Source organism: Oncorhynchus tshawytscha, linkage group LG11 (genome assembly GCF_018296145.1).
Source record: "Oncorhynchus tshawytscha isolate Ot180627B linkage group LG11, Otsh_v2.0, whole genome shotgun sequence".
Lineage (NCBI taxonomy): Eukaryota > Metazoa > Chordata > Actinopteri > Salmoniformes > Salmonidae > Oncorhynchus > Oncorhynchus tshawytscha.
This window is the reverse complement of record NC_056439.1, coordinates 23,768,172-23,790,505: the sequence shown is the minus strand read 5'-3', so window position 1 is coordinate 23,790,505 and position 22,334 is coordinate 23,768,172. Positions and strand designations below refer to the sequence as shown.

The 22,334-nt window shown below is 44.0% G+C and overlaps 1 protein-coding gene across 1 annotated transcript; it reads right to left on the bottom strand.

Annotated features, from left to right (window-relative positions):
- Window positions 1-2,237: 2,237 nt before the first annotated feature.
- LOC112244975 (zinc finger MYM-type protein 4) lies at window positions 2,238-19,342 on the bottom strand. The gene is made up of 26 exons (XM_024412889.2): window positions 19,041-19,342; window positions 17,140-17,626; window positions 16,748-16,831; window positions 16,547-16,596; window positions 16,198-16,362; window positions 15,684-16,051; window positions 15,334-15,511; window positions 14,989-15,201; window positions 14,557-14,704; window positions 14,129-14,244; window positions 11,845-12,207; window positions 11,523-11,673; window positions 11,227-11,387; window positions 10,772-10,934; window positions 10,512-10,628; window positions 10,201-10,392; window positions 9,713-9,858; window positions 9,305-9,434; window positions 8,870-9,046; window positions 7,820-7,914; window positions 7,419-7,575; window positions 6,951-7,102; window positions 6,547-6,661; window positions 4,843-5,076; window positions 4,545-4,677; window positions 2,238-4,363 (listed from the first exon to the last, which is right to left on the bottom strand). The coding sequence occupies exons 1-26, from the start codon at window positions 19,074-19,076 to the stop codon at window positions 4,132-4,134; spliced, it is 4,563 nt and encodes a 1,520-aa protein (XP_024268657.1). The 5' UTR covers window positions 19,077-19,342; the 3' UTR covers window positions 2,238-4,131.
- Window positions 19,343-22,334: the final 2,992 nt, after the last annotated feature.

The window sequence follows — 22,334 nt, the reverse complement described above, 5'->3', positions numbered from 1 at the left end:
AAGTCTGACTCAGTCAAGGGTCTGTCACTACCATCTGAGGCATTGTCCTCCTGGCTGGTCTGACTGGGGTTCGACATGAAGACTCCACTTGAGTCTGACTCCAAGGTCAGGTTGGAATCAGGCGAACCATCTTCCTTGAGATTTTTTGTCGTCCCTGTTGAACACCCCATGGCAAGGAGTTCCAGGCTGGGTTGGGTACTGATCTGCTTAGGTTCAGAGACCCTTACAGAAACAACAGATTGCTCTGCTGTGAGCTGTGAAGCTTTCTTTCTCAGAGAATCTGTCAGACATTGTTGTGCCACAAGTTCACTCTCTACTTCCTTGGCCCTTCTCTCCAGCTCCAGGAGGGAGAGTTCAGAAGCAGCACTAGAGGGTGGGTGAGATCCTCCAAACCCAGAAGGGGGTTTGAGCAGAGGCCAGTGCCTCAGAGAGCCAGTGTAAGACTCTGTGTCCCCCCAGCCTTCATCCCACAGTGTGTTCACCATACCGAGCACTATGTCCCACTCCTCCACCACCTCCCCCTCTGCACCACCACATCCTGCTCCACCCTCCTCCTCCTTGCTTTCTGGATCTCCCTCCTTCACACTTGACTCAGCACCATCACTGCTTTTACATTCTGGCTCCTCTCCTTCTTCCCCTTCCTTCTCTTGTTTCTGGAGAGGTTTTTTTGCAGAGTAGACCCTCCAATTTTCCAGGTTTTGCTCCTTCAAGGAGTAACCCACCCTACCTACCAATTTACCCTGGTGCTCAGAAAAAGGGGTGAGGCGAGGAAGATTCTTTCTCTCTATGGCACTAAGAACCACCAGGGAGGGCAGAGGGGGAAGAATAGGGAGGTTATGGAGTGCACCGCCTTGTCTAACAGTTCTCTTCCTTACAATCAGCCTGCGAGGCCAGGTGGATTCCATAGGCTGGGGGCTCACAGCACGAGCAGGAGCAGGTCCTGGGGAAATCTGATCGAGCATGAGGGGGGTAGTGTCACGGGTTGGCTCTGGGGAGAAGGGAGAATCATTGTCAATGGCTGAGTCCAGTGCCTTGGTCCTAGGCGTAAACCCAAAAACCCCAACATTCTCCTCTTGAGACATTGAGCCCACTGAGTGGGATACCTCCCTTTTTTTCTCAATCTCTACGCCATTCTCTTTCTTTCTTTCTCTTTCTCGATCTCTTTCTCCTATCCTTCTGAGATCCTCTTGAACACATTGGAGGGCCGTCACAGAGAGCTGGGAGAGTGGGGGTTTGGGAGGCGGGTGACGAGGCTGAGAGGGGGGTGATTCTTCGAAGATGAAGCTATGCTGCTGAAACGGCAGGGGTTTGGCTGGGGATAAGAACACAGGGGTGTGACAGCCTGAGGAAAGGGGTGACCCAGAGAAGGGTGAGATGAGAGGGGAGGTCATGCTGTGTTGTAGGTAGAGAGGATTTAAGAAATTCTTCTCCATTACATCACCAGATGATAGTTCTAGATGCTCAAGATTCTTGGGGGGTGTCAGGACTTTCCAGGACTGCCGGCAGTTGTCCCCTCTCTTGCCGCTATCATGCTGGTGTTGATGTCTCTTGCCACTGGAAGAGGAAGTTCCCTCAGGGGCTGACATCAAGGAGACACTGGGGGACACTGACCTGCCCCCAAACCCCCCTGGGGACCGGCTGCTCTGGCCAGCTTCAACCAGCTTTAGCTGGTCAAATATCACCCTTTCATCCAGCCTTCTACCTACGGAAGGTATGGGAGTCGTGGATCGTGATCGTGTCTCGAATGTGATCATGTCCACGCAGGCACCTGTTCCCACCCCTAGGTTGCCATTGCTGGAGAAGTTGTTGTCCTGGCCTCCCCTGGAGGTTATTGTGTTCTGAGCAGAGCCATGGTCAATATGTTCATTGATACACATTGTGTCGTAGATGGAGCGCTGGGGGATGTAACCGTCCTCATTATAGCCATCTCCGTCTACACTCTTCTCCAGGCAGCAGGAGCTCTGCCTGCAGCAACCCGGTCGACTAAGAGGCTTCCCCATAGTGTTTTTTCCACTACCAGCAAAATAAGTGTTTTTTTTCTTCTTTTCTTAATAGTCCAAAAAGAGATCGTAATTAAAATATACTAGATACACGAGTTGCAGGGAGACAACTTAAAAATGTCTAAGATGCACATCAGCTCATTCCTTTTGATCATGCAATAGTCAACTGTAAATAAGAAATATTCAGATTGAGGAGTGCCATCTGTAAAATCTGTCAACATAGTCTCCTCTCAATAATAACAGTAGAGCTTGGGAATTTATTTTTAGTCATACATACAGGAATATTAAAGAACAATTTTGCTCGCTTCCTCTGACTGCAGCCAACAACACAAAAACAGAGGAATTTAATAGTTGCAGCTTCAAAAAATAACACGACTTCAACATCATGATGCCGGGTAACTCACTGCTCTCTCTGTGCTGGTCCATTCAGAACCCCCAAAGCATTTCTCATCGTCTATCTCTGCATTGGTTTCTCCTCATACTTGTCTCTGCTGTCATCAACTTCCATTGTGCCCATCAATAATGAAGTCAGTTGTCAAACACTTGTTATCGCCATAGCAGCTGATCAATACATCCCCTTTCTTGCTTTCGCTCCAAAATAAAGCATTTCTGAAATGAAGATATTCAGGTTTAGGAAACCATGTAAATCATCCTTGTCTGCTCACAGGCACTGATTATTTGACAAATATTTCAACACCAACGCAAACCGCCCCCCTCCTCTCTCTCACGCTCTCCATCTCTCACACACACACCCAATTACAGATTCCCCTCCCCCATGTTTCTAAGGCTGCTTCAGGGCTTAAGAGGTTTGGAGCTGTTAAAGACTAACTTTGCTTCTTCTTTCTTTCTCTCCGTCCCCTATTCTCTCCATTTAGGTTTGACCGCCATGGGCTTTGATTTCCTCTCCAGACAGAAATCAGCAGGGGAAAAACAGACGTTTCTAAAGAGGTGAAAAGGACAGTCACAGCTTTGCGATCTCCATCTTATGTGACACTGACAGAATGATATCCTTCAAATTTCATCACTTGAAACAAATCAGAAAATGGTATAGAAAACAAAACGCGTTGTTATACAACCAGTTTCAATGTGCTTGGCTGAGAGATGCAGGAGGATAAAAATTCAGCCTGCAGTTTGATCTTTTATCCATCTGCCTCCTCTCTCCCACACAAACTCTTCTTCGCGCAACACACTCAATCCCTCAGTACCACTTCTCTCAGTACAGTCCCCTTTCCTCCCACTCATGCCCTTTCGCACATGCAACGAGAACGTGGTCTGACTATCTTTTCTATTTGTCCATCAATATATCATGTACTGTACTACAACATGACTCTGCACTGCTAAAGCAGGAGCATCACAACACAGATTCATAACCCCACCTTGAACCATCAGTCAGTAAATCATACACTGAGGCAGATGAAAGCGACTCTTCAGCTCCACTCAGATTTGCATACAGGACCAGGTGCAATTTAACATATCATTATTCAAATCTAAATGCTGATGACTTTCACAGTGAAGGAACATTTTCAATCGGTTATCTGAGTTTTATTCTCAGAGTCAGAGGTTTTCTTTTAATCCCTTCAGAGAACAAACAGCAGAGCAGACAGAAATGTCCTTTGCATAATCATGTTGCTTATTCAAGTCCATAACAGAGGGATCCATACAAAAAAAACATCTATGTACAATATTACGTGACCACCTTGGTTTAGTTAGTAGAGTGGATGATCGAGACTATGGAATTAGTTGTGTGGGCCCTTAGAATAAAAGGCAGATTAGTAGAAAGTAACAATAAAATGTTCAGCTATAGTAACAACTTAGAAAAACAAACGGACACTAATGTAACATTAACAGTATTTTTATGTTTTGTCAACAATGATTCCATTCATCCTCTAAAACTAGAATCTAGAAACAAAGACATTATGAAAGACTAAATGAAGTGTCAAAAAAGTATCTTATCGTAGTGTCTTTACATGATTGTGGATGTTTTTGCAATATGTCCATTGTTGGTCTGAAATGGCACCCTATCCCCTATATAGTGCACTACTTTTGACCATATCCCTATGGGCCCTGTTCAAAAGTAGTGCACTGCACTATATAGGGAATAGGGTGCCATTCCATGAGTCTGTTATATCCACTACGAGCTATCATCGTTGTCGTCTGTGGAGGCTGATGAAGCTTCAGTAGAGTGATGATGCAGTGGAGGCTCATCCAGATGGACCTCCCGTACAGCCAGGATGCGTGTTAGCATGCTCTCCAGTGCAGCGCCTTCTAGTTGCTGGCCAGAGTACCACAGCGAGCTGTTGGAGAGGCATGAAAGCTCTGGCTGCAAGTAGAACAGGCCTGGCCTATTCTTCACAGACTCTGAGCTGGAGGAAAAAGAGGATTATATAATGAATCGATAGGCAGCCATTACAGAAATGTTATCCGTTTCTCTTTTTCAGACTGCAAAACATTGAGGCATTAACATGTTGTCAATATCTAAAACAAGTCATATGTACAGTAACAGAGTGAAATATAGCAGGAATAAACATGTTTATGTAATCTCACCATTTGGAGATGTAGAACTCGTAGAGTCTGACAGGGCAGCGTAGTGGGTTCTCAGTGTTCTCAGACATCTCCATGTCACCATCCTGTTCATCCAGCTTCCTCTTGGCAGGCAAAGCTAGCAGCTCTGGATACACTACACAAAGTGACACAAATCAACCTACAACCTAGCGCATTATGGAGCTTGTTGAGGATGTTATTGCTTGGGATATGGCAATGCATTTCTTAATTGCTACTAATGGGATAAATAAAGTAGAATAAAATGTGATAGCCTTCCAACACCATTGAGGTCGGAACTCACCGGCGGTGTCCTGACAAGGCCTAAACCTCAGGAAGGCGCTCTTGCCGTTCTTCGTGACCCTGGTACAGTGGGTGAAGTTGGCGAAGGACAAACGTCTGTGTTGGCTCTGGGTCTTGAACTGGAAGAGCTTGGTTCCAAAGAAGAGCAAGGTGTTGAGCAGCACGAAGGGGGAGTGGGCCCCCAGCTGCTTACAGTCCCACAGGTATTCCTCCTCCACACGGGAATGCAGGTAGCCTAGAGACCGACAGTGGAGGAAGGGTCAGAGGTATGGGTCATCATTTTTTATGCATTTCAAATGTCCCAGCGATATTAAAGGGATACAACAGGCATATAAGAAGAAACGTAGGGATGGCCCCTTTTTCTTTTCAATTTTCGCCTAAAATGACATACCCAAATCTAACTGCCTGTAGCTCAGGCCCCGAAGCAAGGATATGCATATTATTGGTACCATTTGAAAGGAAAAACTTTGAAGTTTGTGGAAATGTGAATTGAATGTAGGAGAACATAACATAATAGATCTGGTAGAAGAAAATACAAAAAAAAAACAATCAAAAACCACCATCTTTGAAATGCAACAGAAAGGTCCCAAATCTAGCCATCACTCTGGTTGGTATCCACAAGATAACAGCAGTGTATGTGCAAAGTTTCAGACGGATAACTTGAAGTATGAGCAAACTACATGACATTTAGTGTGAAGTTACCCAGGTACATTTGGGCAAATCGTGACAAGAGACATTTACATTACATTTTTCTGCAAGAATATTGTCAAATCTTGGACTTTGATGTAGCTTTTCTAGTATTAGTAGCCATATTACAAGTTCAACATTTGCAAAACACCCAGTTTTCATAACACTCCATATTCTTGTAATTTTTGTACAAAAGGAAAAGGCTTGCTGTTGCACAAGGTTAGCAGCAACATTTTGCGACATACGGGGTTTCCATAAAGCACAGCTCATTGGCTATCTAGCTAGCTTTGTTTGACTCCGATTGGTACTTATTTGACAAAGTTACAGTCAATCAAGTGAAGACCGCCCACGTCATCGGCGCGCCATGAAGGCGTCGGTTTCTGACCAAATCTGGTGTCCTATAGGATATACTACACTCCTAATGATATAGTAAAGTCTGGTTACGTTCTAGGATCTCTGAGGAATAAATACCAACGTGATTTGACTGGTTGAAACAACGTTTAGGTTTAGATTTTCACAGATTCCTTTCTTTGCAAATTGAACGAGTGGAAATACAAAATCGATCGTGCATGATATATTGACCTTTTTAGGATAGGAAAAATAATTTTATCTAACAAAACCTCATGTTATCTCTGGGACCCTTTGGATGATAAATCAGAGCAAGATTTCAGAATGTAAGTACACATTTCACCTTCAGAGGTGAATTTATCAAACCTATCGTGGTGAAAAAAGTGTTTAGTTGTTAGGAGCTCTCCTCAAACAATAGCATGGCATTTTTTCGCAGTAATAGCTACTGTAAATTGGACAATGCAGTTATATTAACAAGAGTTTAAGCTTTCAGCCGATATAAGACACTTATATGTACCGACATTTGTTGTTTCTCTAAAAATCTTTGATCGTGACACATGGCGCTGCATGATTTACAACTGCCCCGTTGATGGGGCGCTTATTCCTAAATTTTAAAGGGATACGACAGGCGTAGAAGAAGAAACTTATAGAAGACTAGAAATATTCTTACCGCTGGGCAGCAGGGTAGGTCTCCAGAAATGTAGCATCATAGTAATTTCCATGGTGAACTTGTGGTAGAGCACGTCAGTGAAGATATTCTCTATCCTTCCATTCTCAAATAGATACTGGTGAGCCAAATGATAGATGGTGAGGGAGAAAGGCATTAGGCACTGTATATCATATTTGGCAGAGGGGCAAGTACAATTGATGTTGTTGCCCCTGGGGAAGTTGCTATAGGAAAAGTCCAGATAATATTGATTGTAATAGTCTGCAAACAGTGTTAGCTACCATCACATCAATATAACTGGGGCTTTAGACTGAACCGTATTTTAAGTACGGCCACTGACAGACAGAAAAGGTGGTACCACAGTGAATAACATAGTACGGAATAAGATAAACATGGAGGTTCAATACCTGCTGTATGCCCAGACAGAGGTAGAAGATGCTGTCAGCAGGGTAGGCCTGACCGTTGGGGCGACGGACCTCACTGATGAAGCGACAGAGGCCATAACTAAGTTCAGAGGAGTTACACTGCAACACGTCCTCCTTCAAAACCATGGACTTAGCTGCCGTAGGAGAGACAAGGGCACAGAAAACCAGATTAGAGAACCATGGATTTAACTGCCGTAGGAGAGACAAGGGCACAGAAAACCAGATTAGAGAACCATGGATGGAGCTGCCATAGGAGAGACAAGGGCACAGAAAACCAGATTAGAGAACCATGGATTTAGCTGCCATAGCGAGAAAGATGGCCACTGAACACCACAGAGGTACTGTACATGAATACTGCTAGCATATTTTAAACTCATCTGGGCATGGCATCTGAGATGTTGCAAGGCACTTTAATTAACAAATCAATTCAAATCAATCAATCTGACTCACAGGGATCTTTGGCAAATTCACAGTCAAACCGCTTGTTCCTCTGCAGGACCCAATTCTTCCAGGCTTTCACCCCATACTCGTGGTGGAGTTTTGATCTGGCAGGAGGGAGTGAAACAGTTTGCTCCACCATGTCGATAGTCCCACTTTGCTTACGACTCTGCAATACAGAAAGGGAAAGGGAAAAAGTTTTGGACCAACAACGTAGTGGAAGGAGAAACAACTTGCTTTTACTGTATAATATCTCTGAAATCATTATCTAATAATGAAACCCTATTGCAGTCAATAGTAATAATGGTGCTGATGTGACCTAACTAGTTATGTTACCTATAGCGTTAGACCAGTAACCCCACTATAAAATAAATAGGGTAGCGTTTGGGACGCAGACTACAGTATAGACATACCCGTTTTCTGGGAGGGAAGCCATCTTTGGGTCTCTTCTGTCTTGTGGCCTGTACAGTCAGCCTCTGTCCCTTCACTGCAGCACGATCAAATGACTCTGAAACAGCATTGAATACACAGTTACATAGGGGATACAAATGTGATCTGTGGGAATTGGCAAGTTCATCATTAACCACGTTCCCATCTACAGTTTCTATGCGAGTATCGTATAAAAATAAATCACGACAGCTGTGACGGAAACAGGAAGTGCCGGTGTAATTTTACAAATGCTGACAGATAATTTGTTCGTTTGACATGGTGGGATCTTTTTGCATCTGTTAAATTAATTGGCGGGGAATGTTGGTAGAAACTCCATTATGCACAAATATTGATATAATAACCATCATATCGAAGTAAACTTGGAGTCACGCCATGATATGGTGTGGGGTCCTCCCACTACGACTCGGGAAACCATGCAGGTAGGCTACAGATGAAATAAGTTATGATGAACTTCACAGGGTGGTGAACGTACACGGTGAGGAGCTTGACGCCACTTTCCAATAAATATTGAGGGTTTTATTCTGGTGACATGATGATCGATGGTTGACTGCAGTTTATCCATAATAATCTCATGTAGACTAGACAACCCGCACTGTATCTGAGAGATGTTGGCTAGAGAGCAGGTGCCAAGACCAGAGTAGACACATTTGCTATTTAACTCAACAATTTGTGACAAAACTATCGGTAGAGTTGAAAATGGGATGAGAAAAACTTTTGATTTTTATTCAGTACATGAAAACTTAAGAGAAAAATACATTTTGTGTGCACTACGTCATCATGCACTAATTGTTTCCACAACAAGTCAACTTTGTAGAAACATACAACTGGTGGGAAAATTTACATATTTCCTATGCGCAGTTTCTAGAATATTCGCAAATTGGATGGAAACCTAGCTAGTGCAAATATAAGTGATTCTTAACTGGATAAATAAAGGTTGAATAAATATTTTTCACCTAATAAAAAACTTTGGAACATAAATGTAGCTATGTTGTTATTCTCAGAGCCTTTCTTACCAGGGGGGTAGTCAGCCTCCAGGTCCAACATGCTGGGGGAGGATGTTGTGCTGGGGGGTTCGACAGGACCCTCTGCCCCTCTCTGGGGGTTGGATGTAGACTCATCCTCTCCACCCCAGCTGTGGGGGGTGGACACAGCCTCAGACTCCAGGTCTCCACTGTAGGCGCTGCCTTGGTCTGTGGATAAACACCACACAGACAGACACCATGTTATCTAACCCTTCAGTAAGATCCTCCACCAGTGATTTTCATTTAAAAGGTTGCTTTTCTAACAGTGTTTATCTATTAATACAGGTTAGTCTAAATATTGAGATAAATGCAAGAGAGACCCGTTCAAGAAAGCAGCAGTCGGCTGATGTGCCAAGCAACAAAGTTAGACAGTAACGTTCCCATACACACACAGCCGCAGCTCAGAGTACAAACTTTTCTCTTCACCTCCATGGGAGACAGGTTTGTCTTTCTCCTCGTCCTCCTGCTCGGCCATGGTTTGAGATGCGACACCTTCTTTCTTGTCCTTGAGCTCTGAACGGCTTAATGAGGGGGGTATTACCATGGGCACTGGCACCTGGACAGAGGGCACAGAGAACAGAACATGGTTTAACCAGCCAAGTTAACCAATCATTAAAAGAACACACAATGAACCATGGTGGGGTATTAGTAGGGTCCTCAGAAGAATAACAATCCAAGACACGGGGGTGTGGGGGGGCATGTGAGTGTTCAGGCCACCAGGGATGGGTACTTCCTGGTAATTCCCTTTGAAAAGTGGAAAATAAAGTATCTATTAAAAGGCATATAAAGGGAAAGTGGATGTAGGCATGAGAAGAGGACGCAGAGCAAACGTACAGGCACGGGGATACCCATGGGCACAGGAGTGTACTGGGTGTACAGGTTCATGGGCACTGGGATGAAGACTGGCACAGGAACGGGCATCACAACCACCCGCACTTTCTCCCCGTTCTCTGTGTACGTGAACCCAGTCTCTGTGAACCCTACAACAACAACGAGAGAGGCTATTATTTAACTTTTAAATAAAGTCAGTTAAAAACAAATTCTTATTTACAATGATGGCCTACAATCAGAGATCCTTACTAACGCTTTAAACCAAGTGGTCGTACTATGAACATGTAGTGGAAGGTCTGATTTACAAATTCAGTGGAAGGGTGGGGCCATAGAAATATAATGAAGATTTTATTAATACCTTTATGGATGAGACATCTTAAAAAGTAGCTAGTTTGTTCCAAAAATATTAAAATAATTTAAAGAATCAAGATATAAAAATCGCAGACTAGGTTAGCATTTCTGATGTTTTGGATGTCGGTCTGTTGTTTTACCCATGGGTGCCATTGGTTTCTCTGCGGTTTGCATCGGAATCGGGCAGCTGGTTTCCTGGTCCAGCATGAGGGGTTTACAGATGATGGCCTTGTTCTTCATGATCCGACGGCGGGCTGAGATCCTCATGGCGTCCGTCTGGGTGCTGGCATCGCCAAGGCTCTTGCCGTGAGAGTTCGACGTCGGAAGAGCTCCTACAAGCAAAAGAAAAAACAGTCTGAACTACAAAAGCTTATATTAATCGACCACTTCTTCACAAATGTCTTAACCATGTTCGGTGTTAGCCAGTGTTCTCAATGAGTGTACTAGCTACCAGTCAGGGCAGTGGCAGCCGTAGCATGGGGCTGGCCAGCAGGAGAGGTGGCCAACGAGACAACATCAGCAATGACAGGAGCTGGCTTGGAGAGGGAGAACAGAGGTTGGGACGGACCTACAGGGGGAGAAAGAAGGGAAGGAAAGAGGGGAGACATGTTGAGTAGTAGGCCTAAGGCAGTCATTAAACTGAGATGCAGCGATAGGTCATCCAACCAGGTAGTCGTTTTCAAGAGAAACGTGTATATAATTTAGTAGTACCCTGTGTAGTAGTGGTGCCGTTGCTAGTCCGAGGGTGCAGCTGGAAGGTCTGATAGCAGTACTGAATAACACACTCCAGGTTACAGAAGTGCCTAATTGCCCCAAAACACTTCAGTTGCTCTCTCATCTTCCCTTGACGTCTGCAGCACTCACACTTAGCCATCTGGATAGGGGAAGGACAACAAACAGTTCAGCAATTCAAAGGGCTTCAGCCATTTGTGGACTACATAGATATGTTCCGGGAAGTGGTTGTAAGGTAATCAAATCAAAAGAGTGAGAGATCAGGGCATGTATTCATAAAGCGACTCAGAGTAGGAGTCCTAATCTGTAATCAGGTCCCTGCAGTCTTATTCATTGTCGTCTTAAGGCAAAACTGATCCCAAATCAGCAGTCCTACTCTGAGATGCTTGCTACATACAGAGGTCAACATGCATAAAAATTATTCTGGCTCTGACCTCATAGAAGAGAACAGTGTAGTTGGACATGCACGCGTCCCTGCAGAACTCTTGCATCCTTCCACCAAAGTGGTTGTGGATCATCTTGGGGCTGATGTCGGCACAATAGGCACACGTCCGCCATGGCCCCTTCATGTCGTGCTTGAAGAGCAGCTTACAGCCTGTTACAACACCCACACAGACAGGTTAATGTACAATATTATACTCAAAACAAATGATTACATCATTGTTATATTTATGGCATAAATTGTCAAAAAAGGACTAGGAGAAAGAGAGAAAGGGTCTTTGGTACTCACTCTCACTGCAGAAGGGCCGGTCGATGAGGTCATATCTGATGACTTCTTTGACCACCTTCTCCAGTTTGCAGTATTCACACCTCACTTTGATATTACTCCGTTTCTTAAACTCAACACAGCACAGTTTGCAACAGAACTGCATGGTGCGACCCTGAAGGAACACAACACAAGCCCAGGAGGACAAAGAGCATTAGAGATAAAACTACAACCCCAATCGCAAAAGCATTATTAGACAACACTACAATACCTATCACAAAATGACCATTCCCATAACACTTCAAATGTAATAAACAAGGTACAGGATCAAGAGAGAGGTACTTACATTGTACTCATAGAGCTCAGGTTTCCAGCGGAACTGCTGAGGACACTGATGGCAGGAGAGTTTCACAGGTCCACTGGGGGCGGAGGTAAAGGTGGGGGCCATGGGCGGCCCTGGTTGATGCTGCCCCACCCCGTAGGCCCAAGCCAAGCCTGTGGCGGCTCGATAGGGTAGAGGTGGAGCAGAGTTCTGGGTTGGGGCGTACGGGCGGCCAGTGGTGGGGACCCAGGATGGGGGGTAAGGATGGGAGTAGCCCTGGGGTGGTGCTGGAGGGGTCTGGAGGTACGGAGACGCCATGGGAGGAGCAGTGGATGAGGAGCCGTTCATCTGGCCCAGTTGGGGGGGAAGCTGGCTGCCTTCGGCCTCCTACCACATTACATCAAAGGAGAACACATTCAAAAACATGATGTATTCTGTACAATCCATTATACAATGGGGCAAAAAAGTATTTAGTCAGCCACCAATTGTGCAAGTTCTCCCACTTAAAAAGATGAGAGGCCTGTAATTTCAATCATAGGTACACTTCAACAATGACAGACAAAATGAGAAGAAAAAAAATCCAGAAAATCACATTGTAGGATCTTTAATGAATTTATTTGCAAATTATGGTGGAAAATAAACTTTTGTTATTGACCAAATACTTACCTCAATACTTTGTTATATACCCTTTGTTGGCAATGACAGAGGTCAAACGTTTTCTGTAAGTCTTCACAAGGTTTTCACACACTGTTGCTGGTATTTTGGCCCATTCCTCCATGCAGATCTCCTCTAGAGCAGTGATGTTTTGGGGCTGTTGCTGGGCAACACGGACTTTCAACTCCCTCCAAAGATGTTCTATGGGGTTGAGATCTGGAGACTGGCTAGGCCACTCCAGGACCTTGAAATGCTTCTTACAAAGCCACTCCTTCGTTGCCCGGGCGGTGTGTTTGGGATCATTGTCATGCTGAAAGACCCAGCCACGTTTCATCTTCAATGCCCTTGCTGATGGAAGGAGGTTTTCACTCAAAATCTCACGATACATGGCCCCATTCATTCTTTCCTTTACACGGATCAGTCGTCCTGGTCCCTTTGCAGAAAAACAGCCCCAAAGCATGATGTTTCCACCCCCATGCTTAGGTATGGTGTTCTTTGGATGCAATAGGTATGGTGTTCTTTGGATGCAACTCAGCATTCTTTGTCCTCCAAACACGACGAGTTGAGTTTTTACCAAAAAGTTATATTTTGGTTTCATCTGACCATATGACATTCTCCCAATCTTCTTCTGGATCATCCAAATGCTCTCTAGCAAACTTCAGACGGGCCTGGACATGTACTGGCTTAAGCAGGGGGACACGTCTGGCACTGCAGGATTTGAGTCCCTGGCGGCGTAGTGTGTTACTGATGGTAGACTTTGTTACTTTGGTCCCAGCTCTCTGCAGGTCATTCACTAGGTCCCCCCGTGTGGTTCTGGGATTTTTGCTCACCGTCCTTGTGATCATTTTGACCCCACGGGGTGAGATCTTGCGTGGAGCCTCAGATCGAGGGAGATTATCAGTGGTCTTGTATGCCTTCTATTCCTAATAATTGCTCGCACAGTTGATTTCTTCAAACCAAGCTGCTTACCTATTGCAGATTCAGTCTTCCCAGCCTGGTGCATGTATACAATTTTGTTTCTGGTGTCCTTTGACAGCTCTTTGGTCTTGGCCATAGTAGAGTTTGGAGTGTGACTGTTTTGAGGTTGTGGACAGGTGTCTTTTATACTGATAACAAGTTCAAACAGGTGCCATTAATACAGGTAACGAGTGGAGGACAGAGGAGCCTCTTAAAGAAGAAGTTACAGGTCTGTGAGAGCCAGACATCTTGCTTGTTTTTAGGTGACCAAATACTTATTTTCCACCATAATTTGCAAATAAATTCATTAAAAATCCTACAATGTGATTTTCTGGATTTTTTTCCCCTAATTTTGTCTGTCATAGTTGAAGTGTACCTACGATGAAAATTACAGGCCTCTCATCTTTTTAAGTGGGAGAACTTGCACAATTGGTGGCTGACTAAATACTTTTTTGCCCCACTGTATGTAGGCTGATTGGTATCTTTTCAATTTGACCTGTATTGTATGCACTGCGTTATTTATGTTTGGTACAATTGTCAAATAAACCTGAACCTAAATGCATGCTGAAAAACACATAAAATCCCTCTCAAATCTACCTGACTGAGACTGAACCGTCTCTAATATGCACACACAGAAAGCACAGATCATATGTAACATAGTCTGTTTGATCCATTTAGACAATTAATCAACGAATACCCGGAAAGTCTTGACGCAGGTGTAAGAGCAGAAGTTGCGGATGCTGCCGTCTACCATGGCCAGGTGGTACTGAGAGACGGCCTTCACTTTGCAGTAGGTACAAGGGAATGCCGTTCCTGTGTGAGACAACTTTTTTTAATACCACTGCAAATAAAATGTAAAAACAATTTCATGGCAAAATATTGGTTGAAACACGAAATTGTTTGCTGGCTAGTGGAAAATAAATCCCGACCGAATCCACTGCAGGGTTTTTTCCACTCTCTGAGTAATAATTATTGGACTAAATCGACATGCAGATGCATCCTAGAAAAAATTATACCAGTCAAAAACATATTTCAGACTATTTCAGACAACATATGGCCTACAATATTGATGAATGAAAACACATTTATAGACTTCCGCTTATACAATGGTAAAGTCAATGCTACCTGACAGGTCGTTCTGCGGCCGGCTGTTATTGACACAGACGGAATTGCAGAAGAGGTCCACCTTGCCATCCGTATCAGTGCTCTCCACCATGTCAGACATGAGTCTCAGATCACGACAGTGACCGCACGGCATTACCTTGGTGGTCGTCTGCCATACAGGAACAATGGGAAAGAGTTGATAAGAAGAAGACATTTGATGATGGCGGAGGTGGGACAGGGGAACTCAGTGAGACAAAAGTGTATAATATCAATAATGTATTCATAGAGACTCATTGAGAGAAACCAGACTCGGAGGGGAGGCCCATCCTCCACTGAATATACCTTATAGAAGTTAAGAGTACATATGACCATCAAGGCCAGACATTTTTTTAAAGTGGACTCCGGTTTCTATGGAGGACTGTCTGTGTGTACTACCTGACTGGGCGTACTTACTCGTTTAAAAGTGCTAATGCAGGTTCGACTGCAGAACTTCATGGTGACACCCTCTACTCGGAGCGACCGGCAGTTCCTGTCAGTACTGGCGCAGTACTCGCCACAGCTCTCACACACATTTATGACCAGGTTGTGGGAGGAGCGAAAGCGCATGAAACACTCATCGCTACACAATTTGTGCAAGGAGCCCTGGTGAGTCACTTCGTGCTGAATCTGAGATGGGGGGGGGTTATCAAATCAGGCAGGATGGTCAAATCAAACATTTCCTCATGTAACCTCACCTGAGGTTGACTTAGAAATGAGAGTGAACTAGTCAAACCAGTGGTTGTCTGTTTTGTCCCTTACCATGTCGCTCTTCTTGCACATACTGCACGTCGGGGCGGTGGGCTCTTGGAAAGAAGGCATGGAAATAGTCCCTGGTTTCCTCTTGCGGTTGAACACAGAGAGGCAGAACTGACTACAGAAATCCTTCAGGTTATTGTCTGTAATCACACTGATTACATCCTTGGGGTCCTCGATCTCCCTGAAGAAATTAAAAGTTATAAACGAGTTATAGACAGATTAAAGAGTTATAAACATCAATACAGCTATGAGCAAAGGGGGAAGTTATTTGGTGCACCCCCACAGTAACTCCGGGAATCAGATGATAGCAGAACGATTGAAAGTTGAAGTGAGTCAGTAGCCGAGTGACTCACTTTAGGCACTGGTAGCAGGTTCTCAGTTTGATGGGAGGCAGGGTGAACCCAGTGAGGCAGACAGTGGAGCAGAAGAGCTGGGTGGATCCTTTCCGTTGGAAGGCAGTCTGACCGCGCAGCAGGATCTTAGAGCAGCCCGAGCAGGACACACGCACTGCGTTGGCTGGGTTGGAGCCACTAGGGGGCTGGGGCTGGGGAGGGGGTGGCTGGGGCACTGGAGCCAGGCTCCTGAGGGTCATCGTTGGCCCCTGTTGAACTAGACTTCTTCCTGGTGCAAATATGGAGGTGGGGGTCTGGGGAGCAGCAGTGGGCGAGCCATACGCATTTCCTCCACTAACAGAAAAGACAGAACTGATCCTCAGCACCTCCTGTAACATACAACAAATAAGAACAAATAAGAACAAAGAATTGATGATAATAATAATACAGCAGCAATAATATAGCATAACAGAATCATCATATCCATATGTTGTAAAAGGGGACATTAAGGCAGGGCATGGGAGCCTTTGCTGACCTCAGGAGCTGTGTTGTCCAGCTCCTCCTTGATACCCCGTGTTGAGGGTAGAAGGGCACAGTCATATCCTTCATCTATGGGCTCATCCTTGATGTTCATGGGGGGAGAGATGGGTGGCCGTTCTCTGTCCCCTACCACTGGGTTCTGGAACACACTCTCTGACCTCTGGAGGTCAGGGCAAAGGGACGAAATAGATGAATAAAGGTGACACAAAAACAAAAAAAAATGTTCATAACAGCATTCCGCAAAAGGGAATTATGCTGAAATCTCTCGCGCTCTCCGCCAGTTCTTTCTTGCTGCCCCTCACCACTTACACTACCGGTATACTAAGGTCATACACTATACAGACCTCTTGACGGCTGGATCCCCCAGCAATAGACCGATTCTGTCTTACTCCATCTGACAGAAATGGAGAAAATACCATTTAATATAATCATCACAGCTCTAATAATGTGCATACCATGTGCATGGAGTGTGGAAATGTCCTAAATCATGTTCTTTATTGAAACTATAGTTATAACTAGCAGGGCAAGTTTGCTTGCAGTCTTACCCAAGCTGTTATCTGGTGAAGGGGACTGAGATAGGTTAGTTGAAAGATGGCTTTCTCCTTGCATTTGACTAGCCACCTCAGAAGCTGCCAAAAGAATGACTGTTGTTAAGCAATGCACAAGAAGTAGTCCTAAGATCAAGGAAAATGCCACACAAAAAAACTATTTTTGTAATTTGTTTCATTGGTCCACTGTTGATACAGTTTGCATAAAACATTTTGGGAATGTATCAACAGAGGACTAATGAAACAAATACCATGTTTTTGAGTGGAATTGTCCTTTAAGTAGTAAGAAATGTAAGTAAGAAAAGTTATATTGGTGATGAGAAGTAAGAAATGCATGAGGAGTAACGTCACAGGCCAAGTCAGACTAGGCATCATGTTTTCATTCTAACCTGTTCTAATATTGGAAAGTGAGACTGCATCAAGGAATCTGTCAGTGGAATTTTTATCATCCTGAGTCTCTGCACGTCGTGTGTCAGGCGATCCAGCCGGCCGTCCGCCTGACTCTCTGTCAGACTCCACATCACCCAGTGCCACCTTGGGCAGGGCTATGTCCCACTCCTCCTCCTCATCTGCCCCAAACACAGGGACCCCATCCAGCTCATCCTCTGGCTGGCCCACCCCCAGACCAGCTAGGGAGAAGGTGGTACTGGTAGGATGAGAGATGTGAGGGAATACATTCCCTTCATCGTCACTGCTAAAATCATGGTCGACGTCAGGCCGTCCGACTGGTTCTGGTGCTCCAAAGACTGGTCCGGTTGAGATGCTGCTCCAAAGAGATCTTGTTGACAGGGGAGTGTGTTGTCGCTGGGACTCACCAGCCGTGGGGGCTGAGAGCTTCACCGCCTCATCAAAAGCCTTGGACAGCCGGAGTTCATGCTGTGGGAGGAGACAACTGGTTAAAAAGTGTGGTCTTGGGGCCTCCGAGAGGCGCAGTGGTCTAAGGCAGCGCTAGCTGTGCCACTAGAGATCCTGGTTCGAGTCCAGGCTCTGTCGTAGCCGGCCGCGACCAGGAGACCCATGGGGCGGCGCACAATTGGCCCAGCGTCGCCCGGTGTTAGGGGAGGGTTTGGCCGGCAGGGATGTTCTTGTCCCATCACACAATAGCGACTCCAGTGGCGGGCCAGGCGCAATGCACACTCGCCAGGTGTACTGTGTTTCCTCCGACACATTGGTGCGGCCGGCTTCCGGGTTAAGGGGCGTTGTGTCAAGAAGCAGTGCAGCTTGGCTGGGTTGTGTTTCGGGGGACGCACGGCTCTCAACCTTCGCCTCTCCTGAGTCCGTACAGGAGTTGCAGCGATGGGACAAGACTAACTACCAATTGGATACCATGAAATTGGGGAGAAAATAGGGTATAAAAAATAATAATAGTAATAAAAAAATTGTGGTCTTCTCTAGCCCAGTTGGTAGAGCATGGCGCTTGCAACGCCAGGATAGCATGTTCGATTCCTGGGACCACCCATAAGGGAAAAAAATATGCATGCATGGCAGTCACTTTGGATAAAAGCTTCTGCTAAATACCATATATTCATGCAATATGGCCCAAGGGGGTGTGGTATATGGCCAATATACTACAGCTAATGGCTGGTCTTTATGCACGACTGAACGCAGAGCGCCTGGATTCAGCCCTTAGCCGTGATATATTGGCCATCTACCACAACCCCTCGAGGTTCCTTATTGCTATTATACATTGGTTACCAACGTAATTATAACACTAAACAGAAATGTTTTGTCATACCTGTGGTATACGGTCTGGTATAGAAAGCGTAGAAAGCTATGACATTATTCGTACTAGGGCAGCAATAGAGGGGGAATCGTCTGGTTGGGATTTGAACCAGAAACCATATTTCATACAGAGTAAGCACACTCCTGCACTGGCCTCTGGACAGTGCTGTAGTAGCTACACAAACGGCCGCAATGGGCCTTGGTTGAACCAGCGACCCTGGCCTGCCATACCGTTTCGGACCTCATGACATAAGCCGTTACACTCACACAGGGATGCAAACTCATAATACTTTTGACAGAACTGTGATATATCATCTTCACTGCAACCCCTTATTGATATGAGGGTTGATTATTCTACGAGCACTACTATCTAGCTAGCTTAAAATAGCTAACCTAGCTACATGGCTAGCTAGCTCTAACTACTGTAACGTTAAGCTACATAGTCATGCACTTGAGGAAAATCTAGCAAGATAGCCAGGAAGCTAGCTGCAAGAAGGCTGAGCAGAAACATATGGGTCGCTAGTTAATAAGATAATAATGCCTTCATTATTTGCAAACATATTTTCACCTGAGATTTTTGTTTAGCCTCCTCTGACTCCGCCATGTTTTGGTCGCGCGCTGTTCTTCTCGGAAGGGGGGGTGGGTTTATTTTGCAACTAACGTTAGCTAGCTAGACAACTAGCTAGGATGCACTGCACACAATGCTATTGTTAAAGACAGTGCAAAAGCGACTTCACGATGTGCATGAAAATATATGATTTGCAGAATGTGTATGAAATAATTGTCATTGACGGGGCATTCTCATTTGTGATTTAAGTAGCTGCAAGCTTTTCAATGGGAAATGCATGCACATCGAACTATCCCTTTCTGCTTGTATGGCTGTACCGTAAAGTTCCATAGATAGGCGCATTCTCTGTCTGTGTTCGTGGGTAATTTGATTCAGTAACGCAACACATTAGATGTAACAAAGCAGTATATACACATTGTACATATGTGAATTAGTTATCTTTTCTATAGGTAGATAGCCAATGTTGACACCTCATTACGTTTTCCCAGTTAAAATCAATTCTAATCTCTCGCCCATATTTCGATTAGTTCGGACCCTTCTAGTTTGAACGTTGCATATAAGAAATGTACAGTAGATTGGCAAACCCAGTGGGTCTGGGTAGTGATAAACATTCCGAGTGTTTTTGGTGAGCCGGCTCATTTGGCTCCGTTGACGTAATAGAGACGGCTCATTTTACTCCCAAATCGCTCTTCGTTCAAAATGCTTAAAAATCGACATAAAACCATGAACATTTTTCTAATATCTAGTGTAAAACCCAAAATAGAGGCTGCCATTGTCAGATTATGGAATAATTGTTGACCAGATTGACGTGCTCTCCTCAATGTTTATACTTTCTGCAGTGAGGATTCGCCCTCTTTAGAGAATGATTTTGTAATTTATTTGCAGAAAAACGTTTAAACTCAAAAAGCCGTAGAAGCACTATGCAAATCAGGGAGACAAATGAGCTGCTTTTTCGCCGATGCGATTCGGTTCCCGATGTTCACCAAAAATATCCGTTCAAAAAGAGCCGTTCGTTCGCAATAGGGCCGGGGTTTATGCGTGTCAGTTGTACTATGTCGTTTATTTCTAGCTGCATCGTTCAACGTTTCATACAGGTCAAATGACAAGGATCAAATAGTCAAGAAGAATCCGGAAAGGAGACTCAACATTGTCAAAGATTGTCTATTATATTGACAATATATTTGAGTTACTGCTCTAACAATGGAAAAACGTGTCATCAAATATGGAAAGCAGGAGGGAGGAGGAAAGATCAGGTGGGACCATTCTAGCCAATGAGATGGCAGATAGGGGCGTGACCAACAGGCCATAGAGATATATAGAGGACTCAACTTTGTATCTGTGCATTATACCATCTGTGGCAGCATAGGCAGTGTCATTGTGGCTATCTCCATTTTAAAGTAGTACATTTTCTCCTTCTTCATCAGCTGATTGCCCCACCCAGTGACTACTTTAAAATGGGGAAGCCCCCAATGACCACGTCTATAAGAACGTTGGATTGGGGTTGTATTGAATCCCGGAGCTGACAAGGTACAAATCTGTTGTTCTGCCCCTGATCAAGGCAGTTAACCCACTGTTCTCCGGGCGCTGAAGACATGGATGTCGATTAAGGCAGTCTCCGCACCTCTGAGTCAGAGGTGTTGGGTTAAGGGTTAAATGCGGAAGACACATTTCAGTTGAATACATTCAGTTGGACAACTGACTAGGTATTCCCTCCCTTTCCATGCTAAAACAGGGTATATCCATGATGAGTACTCTGTCTATCTCTATCACAACAGGCACAACTTCGATATAAAGTCGTTTTTTGTAAAGTTGACGAAATTCCACGTGTCCCCTTATATCAGTACATTTGTAACAACCTAACCGTTACGAAATATATATTAGATCAAATAAGCCTCACAATTAGCAATAATATAATTGCAAACCAACATGAAATTAAGGCCACCAAAAGTATAGAAGACATGATGAGGAATAAAGTTCCACATAGAAGTGTGTCTTCTTAGCAATTGTTTTATCCAATTGATCTTAAAAGTATTATTTAAGGTAGCAAAGTCCAGAAAATTCAGCCCACCATACTCATAAGTGTTCATTACAACAGTTGTCCTAATGTAATGGGTACGGTTTCTCCACAGAAAGTTGAAAAGCACTTGGTCTATCTCTTTGCTTATTTTACCGTCAAGATATAAAGATAGAGTGGCATATGTTAGTCTAGAGATACCTTCAGCCTTGGTTATTAGGATTCTTCCTTATAAAGATAAGTCCCTCGTAGCCATTGATTTAACTTCTTCTGGGTTTTTTTTAATATGAGGGTTAACATTTAGTATGGTTATGCATAAATATGTAAGTTCTTCTTTCACTGGAAAATCATAATATGAGGGTGTCACACAATCGTTGACAGCCATGAGTTCACATTTATTAATGTTAAGACATTGACCAGATGCTTTGGAAAAGGATTCTATTACATTGATCGATATGGGAATCTGACTAGCGTCTTTCAGAAAAGTGTAGTATCGTCAGCCAGCTGGCTTATAATACTTTCTTTACTAGCTATGGAAATACCTTGTACAGGACTATTATTTAAATTATTTGTAAGAAATTAGGTGATTAATAAAAATAGATACGGTGAGATAGGACAGCCTTGCCTAATTCCTCTCTTCAACTCAAATCTAGGTGAGGTGCCATGTTTGAGTTTGATAGAGCTGTTACTATTCAAATAGTCTTAATAGCCTTACAGAAAAATCCCCAAAGCCAAATTTATCAAAGGAGTGGAAGAGGAACTGATGTTCCACTGTGTCAAATGCTTTATAAAAATCTAAAAATAATATGAAGCTATCCATGGTTATTAGGTCTGAGTAGTCAAGTATGTCTAATACTAGTCGGATATTGTTAGAAATATGTATGTTCCTCATAAAGCCAGACTGGGTTTCATCAATGATTGCGTCCAGGACTTCTTTAATTATTTTTGCAAGTAGTAAGGCTAATATCTTATAGTCATTATTAAGAAGACGCGTTGGACGCCAGTTATTGATGAGCAGCACCTCTTCTTTAGGTTTGGGTATCAATGTTATTAACCCCGACTCATTGTAAGAGGAAGAACATTGTTTTTAATACTCTCTAAAAATACTTCAAGTAGGAAGGGTGCTACTTTTTAAGAAAATAACTTGTACAGTTCTGCCGTAATTCCATCAATACTTTTAATTTTTTAACCTTTATTTAACTAGACACCTGGTGATTTTTTTTTTTAGATGTTTGATAGACTCGATAATCTCTTCAACTATGATGGGTTCATCACACTGT